Genomic DNA, 18,955 nt, shown 5'->3' on the forward strand with positions numbered 1-18,955 from the left:
CCAAATGGGGAGTTGACGAACTGGAGGCTTTCTTGACTTGGCTCTGACCAGGAAAGCAAAAGGACCTGGAGTTGAGGCCTGGTTGAGGGCCGGTCCTTCACTTTGGCCTTTCTTAGGAGAGGGCATGGGGTCTAATGTCAAATGCAGGCTATGACCTTGGGGACTTCTTGCCCTCCTTTTTTGCAGGGAGGGGTTGGTTTGCCTGGCTCTTTAGCCCCTGTTTCTGTGAAGTGTTTGTCTGGATGTGAGGCCGGTCGATAGACTTGGAAGTGTTTGCTCAGGTGGGAGCCAGGTGAGCTCTCACAGGTCACCAGCACTGTTCTGAGTCCTCAGGATTGCTTTGGGGCAGAATAATTCCCACTCTTTTTGGCTTTCAAAACCCTGTCAATCTGGTTTAGAGTAGGCCAGGGGCCAGTTCAGGGCTGCAGGCAACTTGTCCCGAGAGGGTGAGGTTGTACTTGCCCAGAGTGGGGGCGGGCATGGCTGTTGGAGGGGCAGCAGGGCTGGTCTGGGCACAGACTGACATCTTCTAGCCTTGTCTTCAGCCCAGAGCAGAACCTCTGCCCAGGCCCCACCCCATGAGCTGTTGGCTGCCTGCCTGCCACGCGCCCGGGATTGCTGAAGGCTTTGCTCATGTATCTCAGGAACAGCTGCATGCCGGAAACTGGGGGCTGGTGGCAAGCAGGAGGGGTACCCCGGAGACGACGTGGGAGAGGCCGAACCCAGCTTTGGCGGGGTCAGCCCACTGCTCTGGGGGACTGCTCTGCTATTCACGGGGAGTCAGAGGGAGAGTGGCTGTATTAATGGTGGAGGGAGTGGGGATCTTCATGAGCAATCCCCAGGACCAAGGCCAGGTCACCTGCTTCCATGGCTGACCCTTGCAGAGTGGCCATTTGTTTTCCTTGGACATCAGTTGGGGGCAGAGACTGGATTTCAGAGGCTTGAGAAGTGGCCAGACTTGTGTGGCGGGAGTGTAGCTGACCTCCACTGGGGCACAGCTTCCCACAGGCTTGCAGAGTTCAGAGACTCCACGTCCAGCACTTACAGCTCAGGACAGTTCCTGAGGGGGAGGCCCCAGTCCCTGTGTGATCAGACATTTGTGTTTTAGTGGTTGATGAGGGGCTTTAGGAAGGGCTTGTATTTATTGTTATTTATTTATACCCTGCTGGATTCCAAGGGAATTAAGGTGGCATACAACACAGCTGGCGTATCCTGAAACAGAGCTGGGTGTTCCTTTCATTTTAAAAGCAGTAGTGATTACTAACTTCCGTTTGACTTTGCTTGGTTGAATTTTGAAGAAGAGCTTGGATGATTTTCATGGTAATGTGTGGGCCCTCCCTGATTCAGAAGCCTGTGTTCATTGACTCCTCAAGGTCTCTCACTTGCTTGATTCATTGACAGCTGAGAGCAGAAAGGCTTCGCAGTAGGTTCAGAAATGATCTGAACCCGGATAAACTCTTGGGGCCACAATTACCTAAAGCAGGTATTGGTGATGTGGAGAGTAGGAAGGTAGTTGCTCTCTGCGGGCAGGGCAGCTGCTCCAGGATCAGGAGAGTTGTGGGGTGAGGTAGTACAGAACGTGGGGAGCTGGAGGAGATGTTTGTTGGGGAAGGCTGAAGTTGGAAAAGCCAAAGAACCATATCCATTCTGGATTCCTGTCTCCCTCTCCTGGGCTGGTGTTGAAGAGAAGGCCTCAGCCTCAGCTGGGAGAAGGCTGGATTCTTGAACTTCCTTTCCTCTTCTGCATCTCTGACTTTGCCTAAGCCTTAAGCATAACCCCGGAAAGGATGGCAGAAGGGAAGTGGGATGGCATCTTTGGCTCTTGGGCTGGAAATTTTTTGCTGTTGCTCCTGTGGGTGCTTGCTGGGAACAGTAAGATAGTATATTGGGGAGCAGCAGGATTCTGAAGAGATTCCTCTCTCATACCACTCTGTCTCTAGCAACAGCAATCTTCCACCACAGTGGAAGCCCCTGATCAAATATGTGTACCCCCAAAAGGGAGCAGGTGTAAGTTCCATCTCCTGGTTAAAGAGTGATGCTTGGCAAAGTTTTTGTCCTTTTATTAAAGGACACTGCTCAGCCAGCTTCTGGTGCAGATCATGCCTTACACCTATCTCTGTCTACACTCTGCTCAGCTGTTCAGAGGGTTCACAGTGCAGCTCTGCTGTGCGTGCTGAGTCCCATTTCTAATGAAAGTAGACTTTGTTCTCTGAAGGCAGCTAATCGTGCCCCATGGGCTGTAATCAGGGAGAAGGTATTTAATACAGGGCAGGCGGCAACAGGCGGCCTGCACCGACTGGCAAATTGCAACATGGCAATTAGAAAGCTATCACCCCTCTCTCCACCCCAGCAGATAGGAAGTAGAGTCTATCCTTTGAATTGATTTTTGAGTAAGCGAAGAATGAATGTTACGCAGAGCATGGCAGAAGCTGGGGTTGGATGGGGTAGGATGAGGCAGGGGCAGGGAGGGTTGAGGAGAGCCCCTTTTTCTTCTCACTTCACTTTCATGGGATGGGAAATGGTTGCTGCTACTCTGGGTGTCTCCCTCAACACTGCCTGCAGGTTCAGCCCGAGGAGCCCCAGGCCATGCTGAGTCAGCGAGAGGTTTTAACCTAGGCCTCAACCTTTCTCCCAGGGCATAGCTGTTCTTATAGAACAGACCCAGTACGTTACCTGGTAGTCCCACATCCTGAGTCATCTGCCCTTAGTTCCTCAAGGCTTAGGTTTAGTTTGGCATGGGGGTGGGAGTGGGATTCTTCCTTGTTAATTTCCTTTTTTTTTTTTTTTTTTGAGACGGAGTCTCTGTTGCCCAGGCTGGAGTGCAGTGGTGCGATCTGGGCTCACTGCAATCTCCACCTCCTGGGTTCAATTTTTGTAGAGACAGGGTTTCACCATGTTGGCCAGGCAGGTCTTGAACTCCTGATGACCTCAAGTGATCCGCCTGCCTTGGCCTCCTAAAGTGCTGGGATTTACGGGCGTGAGCCACCATGTCCGGCCAGCCCTGTTGATTTCCTGATCTTCCTCCAGAAGACCATTTTCTGGGAGGTGCCCTGGAGCCAGCTCAGCATCCAGAGGCCAGGAGGCCCCAGAGGCTGTCATTGGCTGCCGCTTGCTTATCATGGGCCATGGCCCATTCTGAGTTGTCCAGCTGCTCTCCTTTGGGACCTTTTCTTCCCCACATGGGATTGGGAGTCCTCCTTGGGCTGAAACACTCCAAGGCAACTTGGGAAACCTTTGGGTGAAGGAGATGTGGCCAGGGGAGGCTGCACCTGGTAGCTGAGTCTTCCTGGAGGGACCACTCTGATGCCATCTGCCTCACCCCTTTACCTTCTCCCAGCTTGCAGGCCGAGTGTCCCAATACTTCTCTCTTTGTTGTCCACTGCATCTTGCATTGCTGTCCTCCTTGGGTCTGTCCAGCCTTCCCTGCACACCTTCCTTGCCTCCAGTCAAGGACTGTAGGCTGCCAGGCCTATTGTATTCCTGTTCATTGCTGGAACTGTGGGCTCCTCACGGGCTGGATCTGGGGCACTCAGCAGATTTCAGAAGTTGGAGCTAGGGCCTGGGTGTTGGGCACACCCTGTGTTTATGGACACAGGGCAGGAAGTGGTTGGTACACATCTCCCTCGCAGCCTGGTGTTGAGGAACACCATGAGCCCCCTGGTGGATTGTCTTCCCAGTGGGCATTGCCTTCTGCTTCCTTAGTTAGGAGTGGTTTCCCATCCCTGTAACTCTGACGTATGTGGAAAGAGTAGGCTGTGGTGGAGAGAATAACCTCCCATCACCACCATCCCCATCCCCAGAGTCTGTGTCTGCATTTACTGCCCATCCCACAGCCAGCCACCTTCTCAGGGTACTCCTCGCCTAGCAAGCCAGGTCGCCTCTGGCCATGGAATCCCTGGGGATAAATACGTACTGTAGGGCCAGGGAGTGGGGCTTGAGGTCAGGGTGAGGCAGGAGGAGCTAGAGGATGTGTGGCAACTAGAGCCCGGGCTGCAGGGCATGGAGTGAAGCAGCCCTCCCTACAGGATTGCCGGACACCTGAGCATGTTCATGTCCTCCCTGCCTGCCTGCTCTTCATGCAGGTGTCTCGGTACCAAGAGGACAGCATGAGCCTTGCCAGGAATAGGGACAAGGAAGTACAGAGGCGGTTGGGAATAGAAGAGGGGCACACAAAGGGGCCTGCAGAGAGAAAGGGCTTCCTCAGATGACTGGGGAGCACGTAGGGGAAGGGAGCTGGGACCTGGACCCTCTGTAGAGAAGGGGAAAGGCAGAGACCAACTCTCTGAGCTGCACCTTGATTTTGTAGAAGCTCTTGACTGCTCTCATCTCTCACTCTTCCATCTCTGGCCCTACCCTGTTTTCCAGCTCATGCACCCCACACATTTACCCTCTGAGTATCAGAACCCACATACCCAGGTGGGTTTAGGACTTTCTAGGCCTCTCCCTCAGGCCATAGGAGCACCCACCCTGGGCCCCTCTGGAGGGGCAGCCCCAAGGAGCCTGTTGGGGTGACTTGTTTGCTCCCCACACCCCGGGAATTTGCCATCCTTTCAGGCCCGCCCACCCAGATTCCTGTGCAGGGAGTCAGCCGACACAGCATGCTGCATGTGCCCTGTGGGGACACGTTCTGCCTCCTGTCAGGGGAGGAGGCTGGCGGCCCGTGCCTGTGCTGCCGCACCCCAGCTCCCCGCAGAACCCCAAGCCAGGGCCCAGGCTGTCCAGACAGAGGAGGTAGACCACTCCTGCTTCCCCACCCTCCCTACCCCCTCACCATTCTTCCTGCCCCAGGCCCTGTTGGAATGTGACAGGAGTCATGGCCAGGGCATGTCCCGACAGTGGGAACACATGCTAAAGCCCGCAAGGCTTCCCTCAGCCTCCAGCTCTGTTTAGGTTGATGGGGGCGGGAGGAGATTGTTTTTTCTGCCCAGGCCACTTGAGGTTACTGCCTGATCACTGGTGGCTGCTGCCCCCATGCTGCAACCCAGCTAATTACAGGTGGGGGCCAGGGAGGTGTGTGGGCCCATCTTTGAACCTCAGGAGGTGGGAGGGGCTCTCATAGGACACTCAGTCCGGCCACCTCTGTGTAGATAAGGAACTGGGTTATCCAGTGAGGAAGGGCATTACACAGGGTCCCGTGGTGTCAGTGCTGAGCCTGGAGCCCAGGTGTCTCCAACTCCCCATATTGGAGTTTTCTTCGTATTTCTCAGCCTTGGCACTCTGGGTATTTTCTCTTGGGAATTATTTGTGGTGGGAGTTGTCCTATGGTTGTGGGATGACCAAAGCATCCCCAGCTTCTACCCACTAGATGCCAGTAGCACTCCTTCCCTCCAGGTTTCAACAATCAAAAATGTCTCCTGACACTTGCTAGACGTCCCTGGGGAAGGAGGGTGGGCGCCAGACGTCCCTGGGGAAGGAGGGTGGGCAGAATTGCCTGGTTGAGAGCTACTGCTCTGTGTTGCTCCCTTTTCAGATTTCTTCTCCTAGCCCTACGCCTCCTCATTGCAAAGGCCGGTGACCATCATCATTATACACCAAATAGCCTTGGGCCTCCTTCTGGAAATGCTAGGTGCTCTCTTTCCATCATTTTCTCTATCTTCTTGGATCTTTGTGAGGCTTTTTTCCTGGTGTTCTCATTTGTAACCCATGTTCCCCAAATCTCTTAGTTGTTTCCAAACTCTGAGAGGCCTGGGAGATGAGGAGGACAGATGTGGAGTAGGGATAGGATGGAACCGGACCTATTCAAGAATTGGGCAATGTGCTGAGACCATAAACACACAGACACACGTATCTCATCTGGGACTGTGACATTACTGTCATGGAGAAAGGCAGGAACCCAGTGCTTCCAGTCATCTGCCTCCAGCTGCTTTTCCCTCAGGCCCCCTGTTTCATGGCCTTCCTGCCATGGTTCTCCCTGGGGGGCCTTCCAGGTCCCAGACCAGGCAGGCAGGCCTGTAGCACTGACAGACAGGCGGCTGACACCTGGTTTCCACTTTCTTCCCTTCTCTGGTTTCAGGAGCTGTTGGCTAAAGGAAGTGGAGGGGCCGTGGGATGCGGAGAGCCGAGGGCTAACTCTCGGACAGCGGAACGGAGAGAGCTGCCGACAAACAGACGGTATGTCCCTGATGAGGCCTGTGCCCTCAGCCTGGCTCTTTTCTGGGGAGGGGCAGGTGAGGGGGCAGCCAAGTGTTCTCTCTCGGTGGGGGCTGGTGAAAAGAGTGGTGGAGGCCACAGGGGTTTGGCCATCAGTGGTCGAGGCCAGAGAGCTCTCTCAGGCTTTGAGATTCCCACCGAGGATCCTGGATTGGATGCCCAAACTCACATTTTTTGGTTTATTATTATTTTTTAAATTAACATTTATTCAACATTTCCTAAGTGCTTTACATCATCTTCACAACAGCCCTATGAAGTTGGTGTTATTCTTAGCTGGGCACAGTAGCTCACACCTATAATCCCAGCACTTTGGAAGGCCAAGACAGAAGGATTGCTTGAGCTTGGGAGTTTGAGCCTGAGCAATAAAGTGAAACCCCGTGTACAAGAAATAGCCAGGTGCAGTGGCACATGCTTGTGGTCCGAGTTACACAGAAGGCTGAGGCAGGAGGATTACTTGAGCCCGGGAGGTTGAGGCTGCTATGAGCCAAGAGTGCGCCACTGCACTCCAGCCTGGGCAACAGAGCAAGACCCTGTCTCAAAAAAGAAAAGAAAAAAAGAAATTGGTGCTGTTTTACCACTAATTTAGAGTTGAGAAAACTAATGCATAGAGAGTTTTATCTTCTGAGGCCTTCAAAGGAGAGTGGAAAGGAGGGTGGTGGGCTGCTTTGAAGGCTCCCTGCCCCACTCTTAAAACCTAGGTGTCCAGGCCCTAGACCCTGCTTTTCCCACCCATCTGTTCCCCATTGGACCCATGCCCCACCCTCTGGCACTCCTTTGACCTATGGGGACTGACACACCTAAGGTGTGCCCTTCTAGTGACTCCAGTAATGGCCCAGGCCTATCAGCCTATGTGGTGGCCTCAACATATGTCTCCTTTCACCATCTTTGTTTTTTCTCAGTCCAGAGTCCTTCTGGCCACATCTCTGAGCCTCCCTTCTCCTCCTCCTCAGCAGGTGGAGGAGCTGTCACCTCCCAGAATGACCAGTGCCGCCCCCGCCCCTGCTAAGAAACCCTACCGTAAGGCACCACCAGAGCATCGGGAGCTGCGATTGGAAATTCCTGGATCCCGGCTTGAGCAGGAGGTCAGCAAGACTGGTACCCCAGCCTGACCAGCAGAGGCAAGGCCCGTGAGGCTGGGTGTCTGGCTGACTTCTGCCTGAGCTTCTGGTCCCGAGTTGGGGTGAGAGTGGGCCTTGCTGTTGCAGGCCTGAGGTCTCCTAGCCACAGCAGTGCAGGTGGGGGCAATGTAGGCTCAAGGGGGGCTGTCAGTGAGTATACATCCAAATGTCAGGGAACCCCTGAGTCTTTGTAGCTTAGCATAAATGATCTCATATGATATTCTCCCTGCAAGAGGCAGCCCAGTAGACTGAGGGGTACCTAACCTGCTGGTGGATGGGACTCTGGTCCTCCATAGTGGAATAGAGCCATTCAACCTGTGGCCCCTTTGGGGCATATCAGGAGGCAGTGCTACAGCCACTTCCCACCAGCACAGCTGCTCTTCATTGTCCCCAGGAAGTCCGGCCCTTCCTCCAGCTTTGCTTTGTTTGGCTAACATTTGTTGAATACGTACTCCTTGCCGGGAACTGTTAGGTCTGGACTCTGCTCTTCAGGGCCCTATAGTCAGCTGCAAAACATGGGCTCTCCTCCCCCATTAACCTCACTCACAGGCGGAAATGAAGGCCACAGTGGTTTACTGCCCTTGCAGCCATGTCTCCACCTGGTCGCAGTGCGTGGAGCACATTTAAAGAACTTGAGACGCAGCACATGCTGAGCATCAGGCATACTGTAACCTGCTTTGGTCAGATTCAAGGTAGAAAAGCCATGACTTGCTCATTTCAGTTCAGGGAACATTAAATTAAGATGTCAGCTATTATGCTAGGTGCTACCCAGCGAGCATTACCTCAGTTTTATAAATGAGGGAACTAAGGCTCAATGAGGTGAATGCTGTATAATCAGTATGCGGTAGAATAGGGTCAAATCCTGTTGTCAGAGTCAATGGACAAAGGAGGCCACCTACCTCCATTTTCTGCCTGAGACTGCACTTCTGAAGCAGTCAGCTCTATGTAGAATAGGCCCCTTGACGTTTCCCTCTTGCAATAGCATGGGCCTGCTCTGCTTTGTGGTTGGCTGAACTTGACTTTTTTTTTTTTTTTTTTTTTTTTTTTTTTTGAGACGGAGTCTCGCTCTGTCGCCCAGGCTGGAGTGCTGTGGCCGGATCTCGGCTCACTGCAAGCTCCGCCTCCGGGTTCACGCCATTCTCCTGACTCAGCCTCCCGAGCAGCTGGGACTACAGGCGCCCACCACCTCGCCCGGCTAGTTTTTGTATTTTTTAGTAGAGACGGGGTTTCACCGTGTTAGCCAGGATGGTCTCGATCTCCTGACCTCGTGATCCACCCGACTCGGCCTCCCAAAGTGCTGGGATTACAGGCTTGAGCCACCGCGCCCGGCCTGAACTTGACTTTTGAGCCATGACTGCTATAGGGGTTTGGGGAAGATGGGGTAGGAGGTTACCATAGGGGTTTGGGGAAGATGGTGCAGGAGGTTAAGAGCCAAACAAGACACTTCTTCCCCTTAGTCAGGATTAGCCCTCTTCTCCCATGCACTTGTTCCTCCTGAGCCTCTGCAAGGGCCTGATTCTGCCTTTGTCTTCGTCCCAAGGCTGAGGGCTTTGTCAGAGCTCAGAACTCTTGTGTATAGTTCAGCCTGACTTTTCTGGAAGGTCTCTGCCATACGTGTGTGGAGACAGGGCCCACCAAGAGCCGAGTGAACAGCTGAGAGGCTGTCTGCCCCTAGGGAGAGGTAGCTTGGGTGCCAGGACTTATTTGAAAATGGCTTTAGGATTAAAGTTGAAGGTTGGAAGAGGTTCTTGAATCTTCTGGTTGGCATTGGAGTGGGTAATTGAGGCTTGTCCCAGCATTACTGAATTGCTTCCATCTGTTGAGAGCCCTATAGCCCTCTTCTGCTGTGAGAGTCTCTGGGCTTCACACCTGAGCCTTTTCGTGGCTATTTGGAGGGTGAGCCAACCAAGGGGCCAGTGGTCCAGAGCTGAGCCTCAAGCCTCTCTTTTTTGCCTAGGAACCCCTGACTGACGCAGAAAGGATGAAGTGAGTATCTGCTGCCTGAGATGCTGCCTGAGATACTGCCCTGCCTCAACTCTGTCCCTCTTAGCGGCAGGCTAGGCTATTGGTACAGTTGGACTTTCCCGTGGATTAGGTGGAAGTAAAGGTTGGGATGGGTTGTTTTAGGGACTCTGGGAGGAGTTTTGATGTTGTGGATATTTTTTTCTGGCAAACGGGATTTTATTGTTCCATGGGCTTCGAGAGAGCATAGAATCAGGAGGTGAATGGCACTGAGGGCCCTGCTGTTCTTGCGAAGGAGCCCTTCCCCAGCTCCTGGTTCCTGTACCAGCTGCCACCCTTGCAGCCCTTTCTTAGCCACATGAGGCCTCTGGAGAGGAGGGCAGTGCTGGGCTGCATTTCCAAGAGATGAATAATGGAGAAGCCTGATTGTGCAGAGGGGAAACGGGAGCTGGGGGCTTAGTGGCCGAATGACATGGGCCGTAACCAGAGACAGGCTGGGAGCCGTATCCCTACCCCCAATTCTGTCTTTTCATTCTCCAATAGTGAAGGGAGGCTGGATTGTCCCCTACCATCCCCTCTTCCTCCCCTGAACCTCCAACCCAGGCTGTGTTCCCAGGGCCAGCAGGCCTATGAAATATGCTGCCTTAGACTCAAGCTCTGGTTGAGTCCTCATGTCATCCCTTCCTTCCTGAGCCCACTCTGGAGCTCCAGGGCATGCCCTTCTATCTCTCATACCCCTCTGCCCTTGATCCCACAACACCCTGCCAGGCTCTTGCAGCAGGAGAATGAAGAGCTTCGCCGGCGCCTGGCCTCCGCCACCAGACGCACTGAGGCCCTGGAACGTGAGCTGGAAATCGGGCAGGACTGCCTGGAGCTGGAGCTGGGCCAGAGCCGCGAGGAGCTGGACAAATTTAAGGATAAGTTCCGCAGGTGTGGGAATGAGGGGAAACACACACACACACACACACACACACACACACACACACTCTTCCCTTCTTCGGAGGTTAGCTGGCAGATGCCTCAGAGATCATCTGATTCGGATTAGAAAACTGAAGTTCTTGAGGGAGAATGACATGTTCAAGATCCCGGGAGGCTGAACAGGGCCTGAAGAACGTGATCTTGACCCAGGGATGTGCCTTGTATTATCCCTTTTCAGGCTGCAGAACAGCTACACAGCTTCCCAGCGGACCAACCAGGAGTTGGAGGACAAGCTGCACACACTGGTAAAGGGCAACTTGGCGGGCACTGTGCTCACAGCATAGCAGGGGGCCAGGATTTGCCAGGGGAATGCCACTCGGGCTCGGGGGAGATGGTGGGATGGGGCAGTGGTGGGGGTACCGCAGTGTGCTCTGCAAGTCAGGACTGTCTTAATGCTCACACTGTTTCTCTTCTTTCCTCGTCTCCCCCTCATGCTGCCACCGTCGCTGCTGCACTCTCCTCTCAGGCCTCTCTTAGCCACAGCTGGATTTTTGCAGTTGCGTCTGAGTTTGTGTGTCTTCTCCCTTGCCCTGGCCTTCTCAGCTGAGATCTGGAATTGCGGGCCCTGGCTATTACCCTGTACCCCTTGAGTATACCCGCTCCTTTCTCTTCCCTGTGTGAGGCCCATTTAACAGTCAATGCCTCCCTCCCAGGAGAGAGCTGGGGAGCCTAGCCTGCTCTGTCCTTGGCTCTGGTAGAGGTACTGATTGATGTCTCCACTGAACACCCAAAGCTTCTTGGCTGCAGTGGCAGCAAGCCCAGGCTGTGGGCGGGGAGGAGAGGCTGCAGATCCAGTCCCTGAACTGAAGATCAGAAGGCTACTTTTGAGCCTGCAGCTTGCTCCCTGCTCAACGAGGCGCCCTGGCTGCCACCAAGCCCTGCTTCCTCTTCCCTCTCCTAGCCTGATGCTGGAAACAGCTGCACACATAGGAGGCTTCAGCCCCCTGGTTTGCAGTTTCTGCCTTTGAGGTGCCAGCTGCCTTGCCTGGTGCCCAGAGCCCCTGGAACCTCAGGGGATGGACAGCTCTTATACTGTCTGTGTCCTGGGCCCAGGTGGTAGGAGGTCACGCTAAGAAAGCCCCCACCCCACAGCCAGTCCAGGGAGCGGGAGAGATGCCCAGTCTCCGTCTGTCTGTCCGTCATTTGTCTCTGCTCTGTCCGCCTTGGCTGCCCTAGCACCTGTGGCCTCTTGTGTCTCCAGGATGGGAGGAGGTGGAGGGAGAGGAAGGGCTAGCTAGGGTGTGGGCTGGGTTAACCTCAAGTCTGTGCCTCAGATCAAGAAGGCTGAGATGGATAGGAAGACGCTGGACTGGGAGATTGTGGAGCTGACCAACAAGCTGCTGGATGCCAAGAACACCATTAACAAGCTGGAAGAGCTCAACGTATGTGCTCTTCACTGCTCGGGCCTTCCTCACCTGGGGCTAGCTTTGTTCTGGCCTGGTCCTGCTCCCTTGGAGAGGGCTGGGCTGGGCTCTGAACCAGGTCTGTGTCTGTAGGAGCGGTACCGACTGGACTGCAACCTGGCTGTGCAGCTCCTCAAGTGCAATAAGTCCCACTTTCGAAACCACAAGTTTGCTGATGTGAGTAGAACTCACCCCCTCCCCGCCCACATAGACCATTCTGGCCACTGTAGGACTCTTAACTCCAGTTTTTTTTTTTTTTTTTTTTTTTGAGACGGAGTCTCGCTCTGCCGCCCAGGCTGGAGTGCAGTGGCCGGATCTCAGCTCACTGCAAGCTCCGCCTCCCGGGTTTACGCCATTCTCCTGTCTCAGCCTCCCGAGTAGCTGGGACTACAGGCTCCCGCCACTTCACCCGGCTAGTTTTTTGTATTTTTTAGTAGAGACGGGGTTTCACCGTGTTAGCCAGGATGGTCTCGATCTCCTGACCTCGTGATCCGCCCGCCTCGGCCTCCCAAAGTGCTGGGATTACAGGCTTGAGCCACCGCGCCCGGCCAACTCCAGTTTCTACACCTCTGTCTGTCTTCCTGTTTTTAAGTCCCCTTTCCACTTTGCCCTCCTGCCTCCATGTCACCTGTCAAGCCAGTCAACTCTGCCACTGGTTGGTGTCCCATGTACTGTCTAGGGCCCATCACTAGTTTTGGGGAGGCAGCCCTGTTGGTTTCTATAACAGAGACAGAGAGAGAGGATCCCAGGCAGGAAGGAAAGGGTAGTCAGAGCTATCTGCCCAAAGAGTACTGAGAGAGGATTAGGCCCATCTGATCATGTTACCCCAACCGGTAAACTCTAGACCCCAGAGCTTCAGGCCCGAGGTTGATGTGGCCTGCAAAAGTAGAGATATTTCTTCTTTCTTTTTTCTTTTTTCTTTTTTTTCTTTGTTTGAGACGAAGTCTTGCTCTGTTGCCCAGGCTGGAGTGCAGTGGCGCGATCTCGGCTCACTGCAAGCTCCGCCTCCCGGCTTCAAGCAATTCTCCTGCTTCAGCTCCCAAGTAGCTGGAATTACAGGCTCCTGCCACCACGCCCGGTTAATTTTTTTGTATTTTTAGTAGAGACGGGGTTTCACTTTGTTAGCCAGGATGGTCTCCATCTCCTTCCTGACCTCATGATCCACCCGCCTTGGCCTCCCAAAGTGCTGGGATTACAGGCGTGAGCCACCACGCCCGGCCCAGAAGAGGTATTTCTAAAGCCACTGGTCTACACAGATTCTCCAAACTTAAGTATGGTTTGGGCAGAAGTTGGGAGATAGAAATTTGAGAACATGCCGGCCTCAGCAGCAGATCTGGGTTTAAATCCTGGCCAAGTTCATCAAAAGCTTCAAGTTGTCTTCCCCTCTCTGGGCCTATGTGTCTGTGAAGTGAGGGTATACACACTGGCATGCTCTAAGAACAGGAGATAGTGGAGTGCTGAGCACACAGAGGTACTTAAATGTGGGAGCCATTACTTTCGCCATGGGTTAAGTTGTCTTTAGCTATGATCATTAATATCTCTTTCCTGCTCTTTTACCTCAGCTGCCTTGTGAGCTACAGGACATGGTTCGGAAACATCTACACAGTGGTCAAGAGGCTGCCAGCCCAGCTCCTGCTCCCAGCCTAGCCCCAGGGGCTGTGGTGCCTACCTCGGTCATTGCCCGAGTGTTAGAGAAGCCGGAGTCTCTACTGCTCAATTCAGCCCAGTCAGGCAGTGCCGGGCGCCCCTTGGCTGAGGATGTCTTTGTGCATGTGGACATGAGCGAGGGTGTCCCAGGTGATCCAGCCAGTCCCCCGGCCCCTGGCAGCCCCACCCCACAACCCAATGGGGAGTGCCACTCTCTGGGTACTGCCAGGGGCTCCCCGGAGGAAGAGTTGCCCCTGCCAGCCTTTGAGAAGCTGAGCCCCTACCCAACCCCATCTCCACCACACCCACTGTATCCTGGCCGCAGGGTAATAGAGTTCTCTGAGGATAAGGTTCGGATCCCCCGCAACAGCCCCCTGCCCAACTGCACTTACGCTACCCGCCAGGCCATTTCACTGAGCCTGGTGGAGGAGGGGAGTGAGCGGGCCCGCCCCAGCCCAGTGCCCAGTACCCCTGCCTCAGCCCAGGCCTCACCCCACCACCAGCCCAGCCCAGCGCCCCCAACACTCAGTGCCCCAGCTAGCTCTGCCAGCTCTGAAGAGGACCTGCTGGCCAGCTGGCAGCGGGCATTTGTGGACCGTACTCCGCCACCTGCTGCTGTGGCCCAGCGCACAGCCTTTGGACGTGACGCCCTCCCTGAGCTGCAGCGCCATTTTGCCCATAGCCCTGCTGACAGAGATGAGGTGGTCCAGACACCTTCTCCCCGACCCGAAGAGAGTGAACTTTTGCTACCCATAGAACCTGACTCTGGCTTTCGCAGGGAGGAGGAAGAAGAGCTGAACCTGCCCATCAGCCCTGAGGAAGAGCACCAGAGCCTGCTGCCCATTAACAGTGGCACAGAGGAGGGGTCAGGCACTTCCCACACTGAGGGCAGGGCCTGGCCACTCCCCAGCTCCAGCCGCCCCCAGCGCAGCCCCAAGAGGATGGGGGTTCACCACCTGCACCGCAAGGACAGCCTGACCCAGGCCCAGGAGCAGGGCAACCTGCTCAACTAGGGCCTCTGGTGGCCTTCCTGCCATTGCTGCACCGGGAATGCAAGAAGGCCCCATACCTTGGCAGCTCAGGGTCCCCAGTCCAAGCCCTTGACCTCTTCCCAATCCATACCTGCACAGCTGTTCCCTGTGTGGGTGGGGTCAGGTGGTGGGCCATGCCAGGCCTGTCAGCTGCGTTGCCTGACCGTGGCAGCTTGCCTCATGGTTTTCTCCTTTTCTTAGAATATTTATTCTCCACAGATAACATGCAGTTGGGTCTCAAGACCTTTTCTCCAATCAGCCCAACCCAGCCCAGATTGGGCTGTTCTGGGGAGCTGAGGAGTTTATCAGTATTCATCTTCCATCCTCCTTTCATAGTCACAAGTTTTGTTATTTTGTTTTTTTTTGGGGGGGTGGTGTAATCGTTAACTTCATTTCTGTTTCCTACCTGTTTGCTTTCCCCCCCCAATCCTCCGCATGAGCTGTTGCCCTCCAGGGGCCCGGCACAGCTGGCCTTGGGGACCAGGGAGAGGAATGACTCAGGGCCCCCTCAGCTGTCTCTTCCCTCCCTCTGGAAAGGAGGGTGGGGCTCAGGGGCCTCAAGCTGCGCTCTGGGTGAGGCCTGGCCTCCACTCCCAACCTTGGCTCTAGACTGTTACTCCAAGCTTTGGGAAATTTTCACATTGATGACTATTTTAAAATCAAATAAAACTATTTTACTGGTATGGCCTAACTTGTCTTAATGACCTTCCCTCTCCCACTCTTCTCCCCGTTCGTGAGTATTCCCAGTCCTGGTCTCATCCTAGTTGACTAGTGACCCCCCGCTTGCCCCACTCTACCTAGGGTTTCCCTGGGCACAGAGCATCAGGGAGCGGAAGGGGGGACACTTTAACCTTAGCAGGGTCCCTGAGTCTTCCCTCAGAGGCAGGGACCAGATCTTCATGGGGCTTGTGTAAGGTGTTGCCCCAGAAGCCCGAGTCCTAGGCTTCGGCCAGGCCTATTTTGAGAGATTCTGGACCAGTTCACGAAGCCTGGAGCTTGGGCTGTGTGATGCTCCTGCCCCCTAGTGGTGCTTACTGGTGGTTCCAATTCCTCCCCTACTGCCGGCCCCCAGTGACTACAGCCACACGCCAGGTTGTGGAGTTCATAAAATCTTTTCCGAGCCAGCGGGTTGCAGCCAGAGCTGCCAAGTTCAAAGGCATTGCCCTGGGTTCAAGTACTCCCCAAGGCTGTTGCTCAGTCACAGCTTCCAGAGCTTCCTTCCCACCACACTGCCAGGAGCTGCCAGAGCCCCCATGCAGCCCCTGACCCCAGTTCCCTCCCAAGCCCCAGGGCCTGAGCCTGATATCTGGGGCAAGGGGCTTGAACAACAGACAAGTGAAATGGTGTGTAGAGGCCCAGTGGAGAGTCACATCTCGGTCTCAGCCAACAGACTGTCCCCTAGTCCTGACGTCATTAGCACCATCTGAGAGCTGGGATCTGTGGAAGGGCAGAGGGGTGTTCAGACCACCATTCCTTCCTCCACTGGGGACCACAGATAGGTGAGAGCCTAGGTTCTCCACACCCACTCTCCCTTGTCCCAAGCCTCTTCCAGACCTAGCTCTGATCAACCCTCTGGGTTCTTACCACTGGGGCACATCCAGGAGCTGCTGCCCCTCTGGTGGGCAGCAGGCTCCCGCCCTCTCTCCCATTCCTGGGTGTCGCCAGCCCCTCCTGCCACTTCCTCCTCCTCCTCTCCCTCAGAGAGGAGGTCACAGATCTGTTGCTGCAGCTCTGGGCTGATGCTGTTCTCAGCCAACACCAGGCTCCGCAAAGCTGTGGGGTAATTTTCTACCATGTCCAGCAGGGTCTGAGGTGGGGAAGAATATGGAAAATGATGAACACAGTTAAGGCAGGTCCTCAGACCCCAATCTGCCACCCCTTAGGTATGTCATCAGACACATAAGCTAACCTCCACCCCATCCCCTGGCCGTTCCCAAACATGACAACTTCCCACCTGAGCTGACTGGTTGGTGAGCCCTGTGCCCTCCAAGTCTAGGACCTCTAGGGTACGACTGGAGGCCACAGCTACAGCCAGCATTCCTGCCACATGGTCACCTGGGGAGACAACACACGTGCACACATTCACACACATGCCTGCTAATCCTTACAGATAGCTTCCCCATTGCCTTAACAACTTTAGATACTAACCCCTGGCCAGGAAACATGGACAATTGGTGGTGGTCAGGAAGGGATCATTGTGATTGGTGAGTGAAGGCATGAAGAAAGTTAGGCCCACGGGTGGCAACTGATGCTTTGATTTATTTGTTGGTCACCTGGTCCTCCACAAAGCTATCTCCTTGACCCTTGGGGCTCTCCTTTCTCTTTCCTCTCCCAGTGTAGGGATTACCATGTCAACTGATGGTCCCAGGCTCTTGGATAGGGCATGAGGTAGTGAGAGCCCAAGGGGGTATTCTTGAGCCTCACCCAGGGGGTTGTAATCCAGATTGAGGACGCGGACCTGGGAGCTGTGGGCCACAGCAATGGCGAGGCGGCTCCAGCCCTTAGGGGTGATGCCAGGGTTGGCACTCAGCGTTAGCTCCTTCAAGCCTGGGTAGCATCATAGCAAGAAACCAGAATAAGGAGGGTTAAGCCCTCCCTGAGCCCTTCCCCACCGTCCCTGTGTTTCCAGGGTGTCCCTAGTGGCTAAGCACCACCTCACCCCCACCATAGAGTTCAAGAACCATTAAGTAGGCCCATGCTTCCTCTGCCTGCCCAGCCTGGATCCCTGAGTCTCCATGCTGCCCCCCGTCCTGCCCCTTCCTTAGAGGAGTAGAAAGACGTTCTCACCCACAACATCAGAGCTCTGGGGCCACACCCCCTTCCCTCTGCATTTCGATTTTCTTCACTGCTACACTAGCCCAAGCCCTCAACAGGGCCCTGCTCACCAGATTTGGCCCCGTCTGGGGGCAGGAGACCACAGATGAGGTTGATGGCTTCATCACCCAGCATGCAGTCCCCCAGGTCCAGAGCCACGAGGGCAGGGTGGAGGGCCAGGGCTGGGTTCAGCAAGGCGAGCCCCGCATCTGTCAGGGGGCTCCCATGCAGGCTGGAGGGGAGTGAGAGAGCAGGGTTACTGCCGTCCTGAACCCTATCTACATGGGGAAGGGGCACTTTCACTTCTGTCAGCCCTAGATATGGGGAGGGCACTCAGTCACAGCACTAGAGAGGCCTGGAAAAGGAGAAGGAAAGTTCTAGATTCTCAGGGAATACAGGTAGAGGGAGAATTCGGTTTGTTTTCTGGGGCAGGGATCCAGGACATTGCACAGGGAGGAGCAGAGAAGGGGTGGGTGGGTAGTGGACTGGAATACTGCAGTGGGCAGGGCTCTCGTCCCCAGGGGGATATTCTCTCTCGGGAACCGAGGAGCTGCCCCAGTGAAGTAAATGCAGATGATCAGATGGGGAGGCACGGCCCCTACCCAATGTCAGGAAGTAGTGGGTATCCCAAAGCGGGTAGGGTCGCGCGTGCAAAGCCCAAGCGTGTGCTTGGAGGGTGCTATGAAGGCATGGGCCGAGGCACGGTGTATGTGCATAAGGCATGTGAAGGAAGAATGGTACTGGAAGGAGTGTGGAGGAACATGAGATGCCAGGGGAGTGTATGGAGAGGTGCAGTGCCCGGGACCCCCTTGCGAGGGGGCGCACTCACAAGAGGGACTGGATGGAACGGTTGGTCCGCAGAGCCTCAGCCAGCTGCTTGATGCGGCTAGGGCTGGACACGACGCCCAGGTTAAGGTTGAGCTGCGCCAGGGACGTGGCCCCGGCCAGGGCCCGGCAGATGCGGCCGAAGTCGCGGTCGCAGAGGCGGCAGCCGCGCAGCGAGAGCAGGCGCACGGCGTTGTCGCGCAGGCCGCGGCAGATGTCCCGCACCTCGGCGCCGGACAGCGGCTCCCCCGAAATCTGGATGGAGCTGGGCAGCATCGTGCCGGCAGGGCCTCCGGGTACGGGGCCGGAGCGGAGGTTGGCGGGGCCGCGGGCAGGGCCGGGGATAGGGCCGGGGTCGGGGCCCCGGCTGGGGTCGCGGGCGGAGTGGGGCCGGGGGCGGAGGCGGAGGCTGTGGCGGAGGCTGCGGCTGCGGCGGAGGCTGCGGCGGGGGCGGAGAAGAGCTACGGGGACTGAGCCGGAGCCGGCCCGAGGTGCGGAGGCGTCCAGGGCGCGGGCCGGGCTGAGGTGGGGCGGCACTGGGGCGGGGGCGGCTCGCACGGTCCGTGTCTGGGCGTTGGGCCGGGTGCGCGTTCCGGGGGCTGGACAGGCGCTGTTCCGCGCTTGTCCTTGTTCCTCGCGGTCGCGGCGGCAGCGAGCGGCTCAAGGGCTTCGGCTTACCGGTCCCGGCTGGGAGGCCGTACCTGCTCCTTCCTTCTCTGCCGCCCGGCTCCCCCGACCACACCGCGGGCCTGGCCCCACGGCTGGCAGAGAGAGCCTGAGGCGGGCGGCTGGCGGCAGCTGGGGCTCCAGCTCCAGAGAGCTAACGGGCGGCGAGTTCCCATGGCAACGGCCGCGTCACCGCTGCTCGCCCCGCCCCCTGCCCGGCCAAGGCCACGCTGGCCCGCAAGGTCCGCGCACACGGGTGGTTCGGGGCAGGGAGCTGGGAGCGATAGGCCGCTCTTTCCTTGGGAGTGGGGTCAGCCAGCTAGCAGAAGGAAGGCGACAGGGCTGAGGCCTAGGATGGGCT

The 18,955-nt window shown here is 56.0% G+C and overlaps 2 protein-coding genes across 15 annotated transcripts in view; one reads left to right on the forward strand and one right to left on the reverse strand.

Annotated features, from left to right (window-relative positions):
* The window catches only part of TJAP1 (tight junction associated protein 1), a 29,591-nt gene extending 14,617 nt beyond the window's left edge, over positions 1-14,974 (forward strand). For 3 of the 14 annotated variants that reach the window (XM_033217257.1, XM_033217262.1, XM_033217259.1), the window contains 9 exons: positions 6,014-6,111; positions 7,101-7,232; positions 9,226-9,254; positions 9,999-10,160; positions 10,387-10,453; positions 10,675-10,704; positions 11,483-11,590; positions 11,705-11,788; positions 13,174-14,974. In XM_033217257.1, coding sequence (XP_033073148.1) covers positions 7,128-7,232; positions 9,226-9,254; positions 9,999-10,160; positions 10,387-10,453; positions 10,675-10,704; positions 11,483-11,590; positions 11,705-11,788; positions 13,174-14,271 — 1,683 coding nt within the window. In that variant the 5' untranslated portion in view covers positions 6,014-6,111; positions 7,101-7,127 and the 3' untranslated portion in view covers positions 14,272-14,974. Of the gene's footprint in view, positions 1-6,013; positions 6,112-7,100; positions 7,269-9,225; positions 10,161-10,386; positions 10,454-10,674; positions 10,705-11,482; positions 11,591-11,704; positions 11,789-13,173 lie in introns of all 14 variants that reach the window. The other 11 variants (XM_033217258.1, XM_033217261.1, XM_033217260.1 and 8 more) reach the window with 6 other exon arrangements.
* A 408-nt stretch (positions 14,975-15,382) lies between these two features.
* LRRC73 (leucine rich repeat containing 73) lies at positions 15,383-18,783 on the reverse strand. The gene is made up of 6 exons (XM_033217269.1): positions 17,933-18,783; positions 17,175-17,335; positions 16,714-16,836; positions 16,244-16,344; positions 15,874-16,096; positions 15,383-15,726 (listed from the first exon to the last, which is right to left on the reverse strand). The coding sequence occupies exons 1-6, from the start codon at positions 18,202-18,204 to the stop codon at positions 15,656-15,658; spliced, it is 951 nt and encodes a 316-aa protein (XP_033073160.1). The 5' UTR covers positions 18,205-18,783; the 3' UTR covers positions 15,383-15,655.
* Between the last annotated feature and the right edge of the window lie 172 nt (positions 18,784-18,955).

This window comes from Trachypithecus francoisi, unplaced genomic scaffold (genome assembly GCF_009764315.1).
Source record: "Trachypithecus francoisi isolate TF-2019V2 unplaced genomic scaffold, Tfra_2.0 Lachesis_group10, whole genome shotgun sequence".
Taxonomy (NCBI): Eukaryota; Metazoa; Chordata; class Mammalia; order Primates; family Cercopithecidae; genus Trachypithecus; species Trachypithecus francoisi.

Coding starts and splice junctions, on each gene's coding strand:
- LRRC73 (XM_033217269.1), bottom strand. CDS start 18,204: ATGCTGCCCAGCTCCATCCAGATTTCGGGGGAGCCGCTGTCCGGCGCC. Junction 16,345..16,713: donor TCTGGATTACAACCCCCTGG/GTGAGGCTCAAG, acceptor TTGTCTCCCCAG/GTGACCATGTGGCAGGAATG. Junction 16,097..16,243: donor TCACCAACCAGTCAGCTCAG/GTGGGAAGTTGT, acceptor TCCCCACCTCAG/ACCCTGCTGGACATGGTAGA.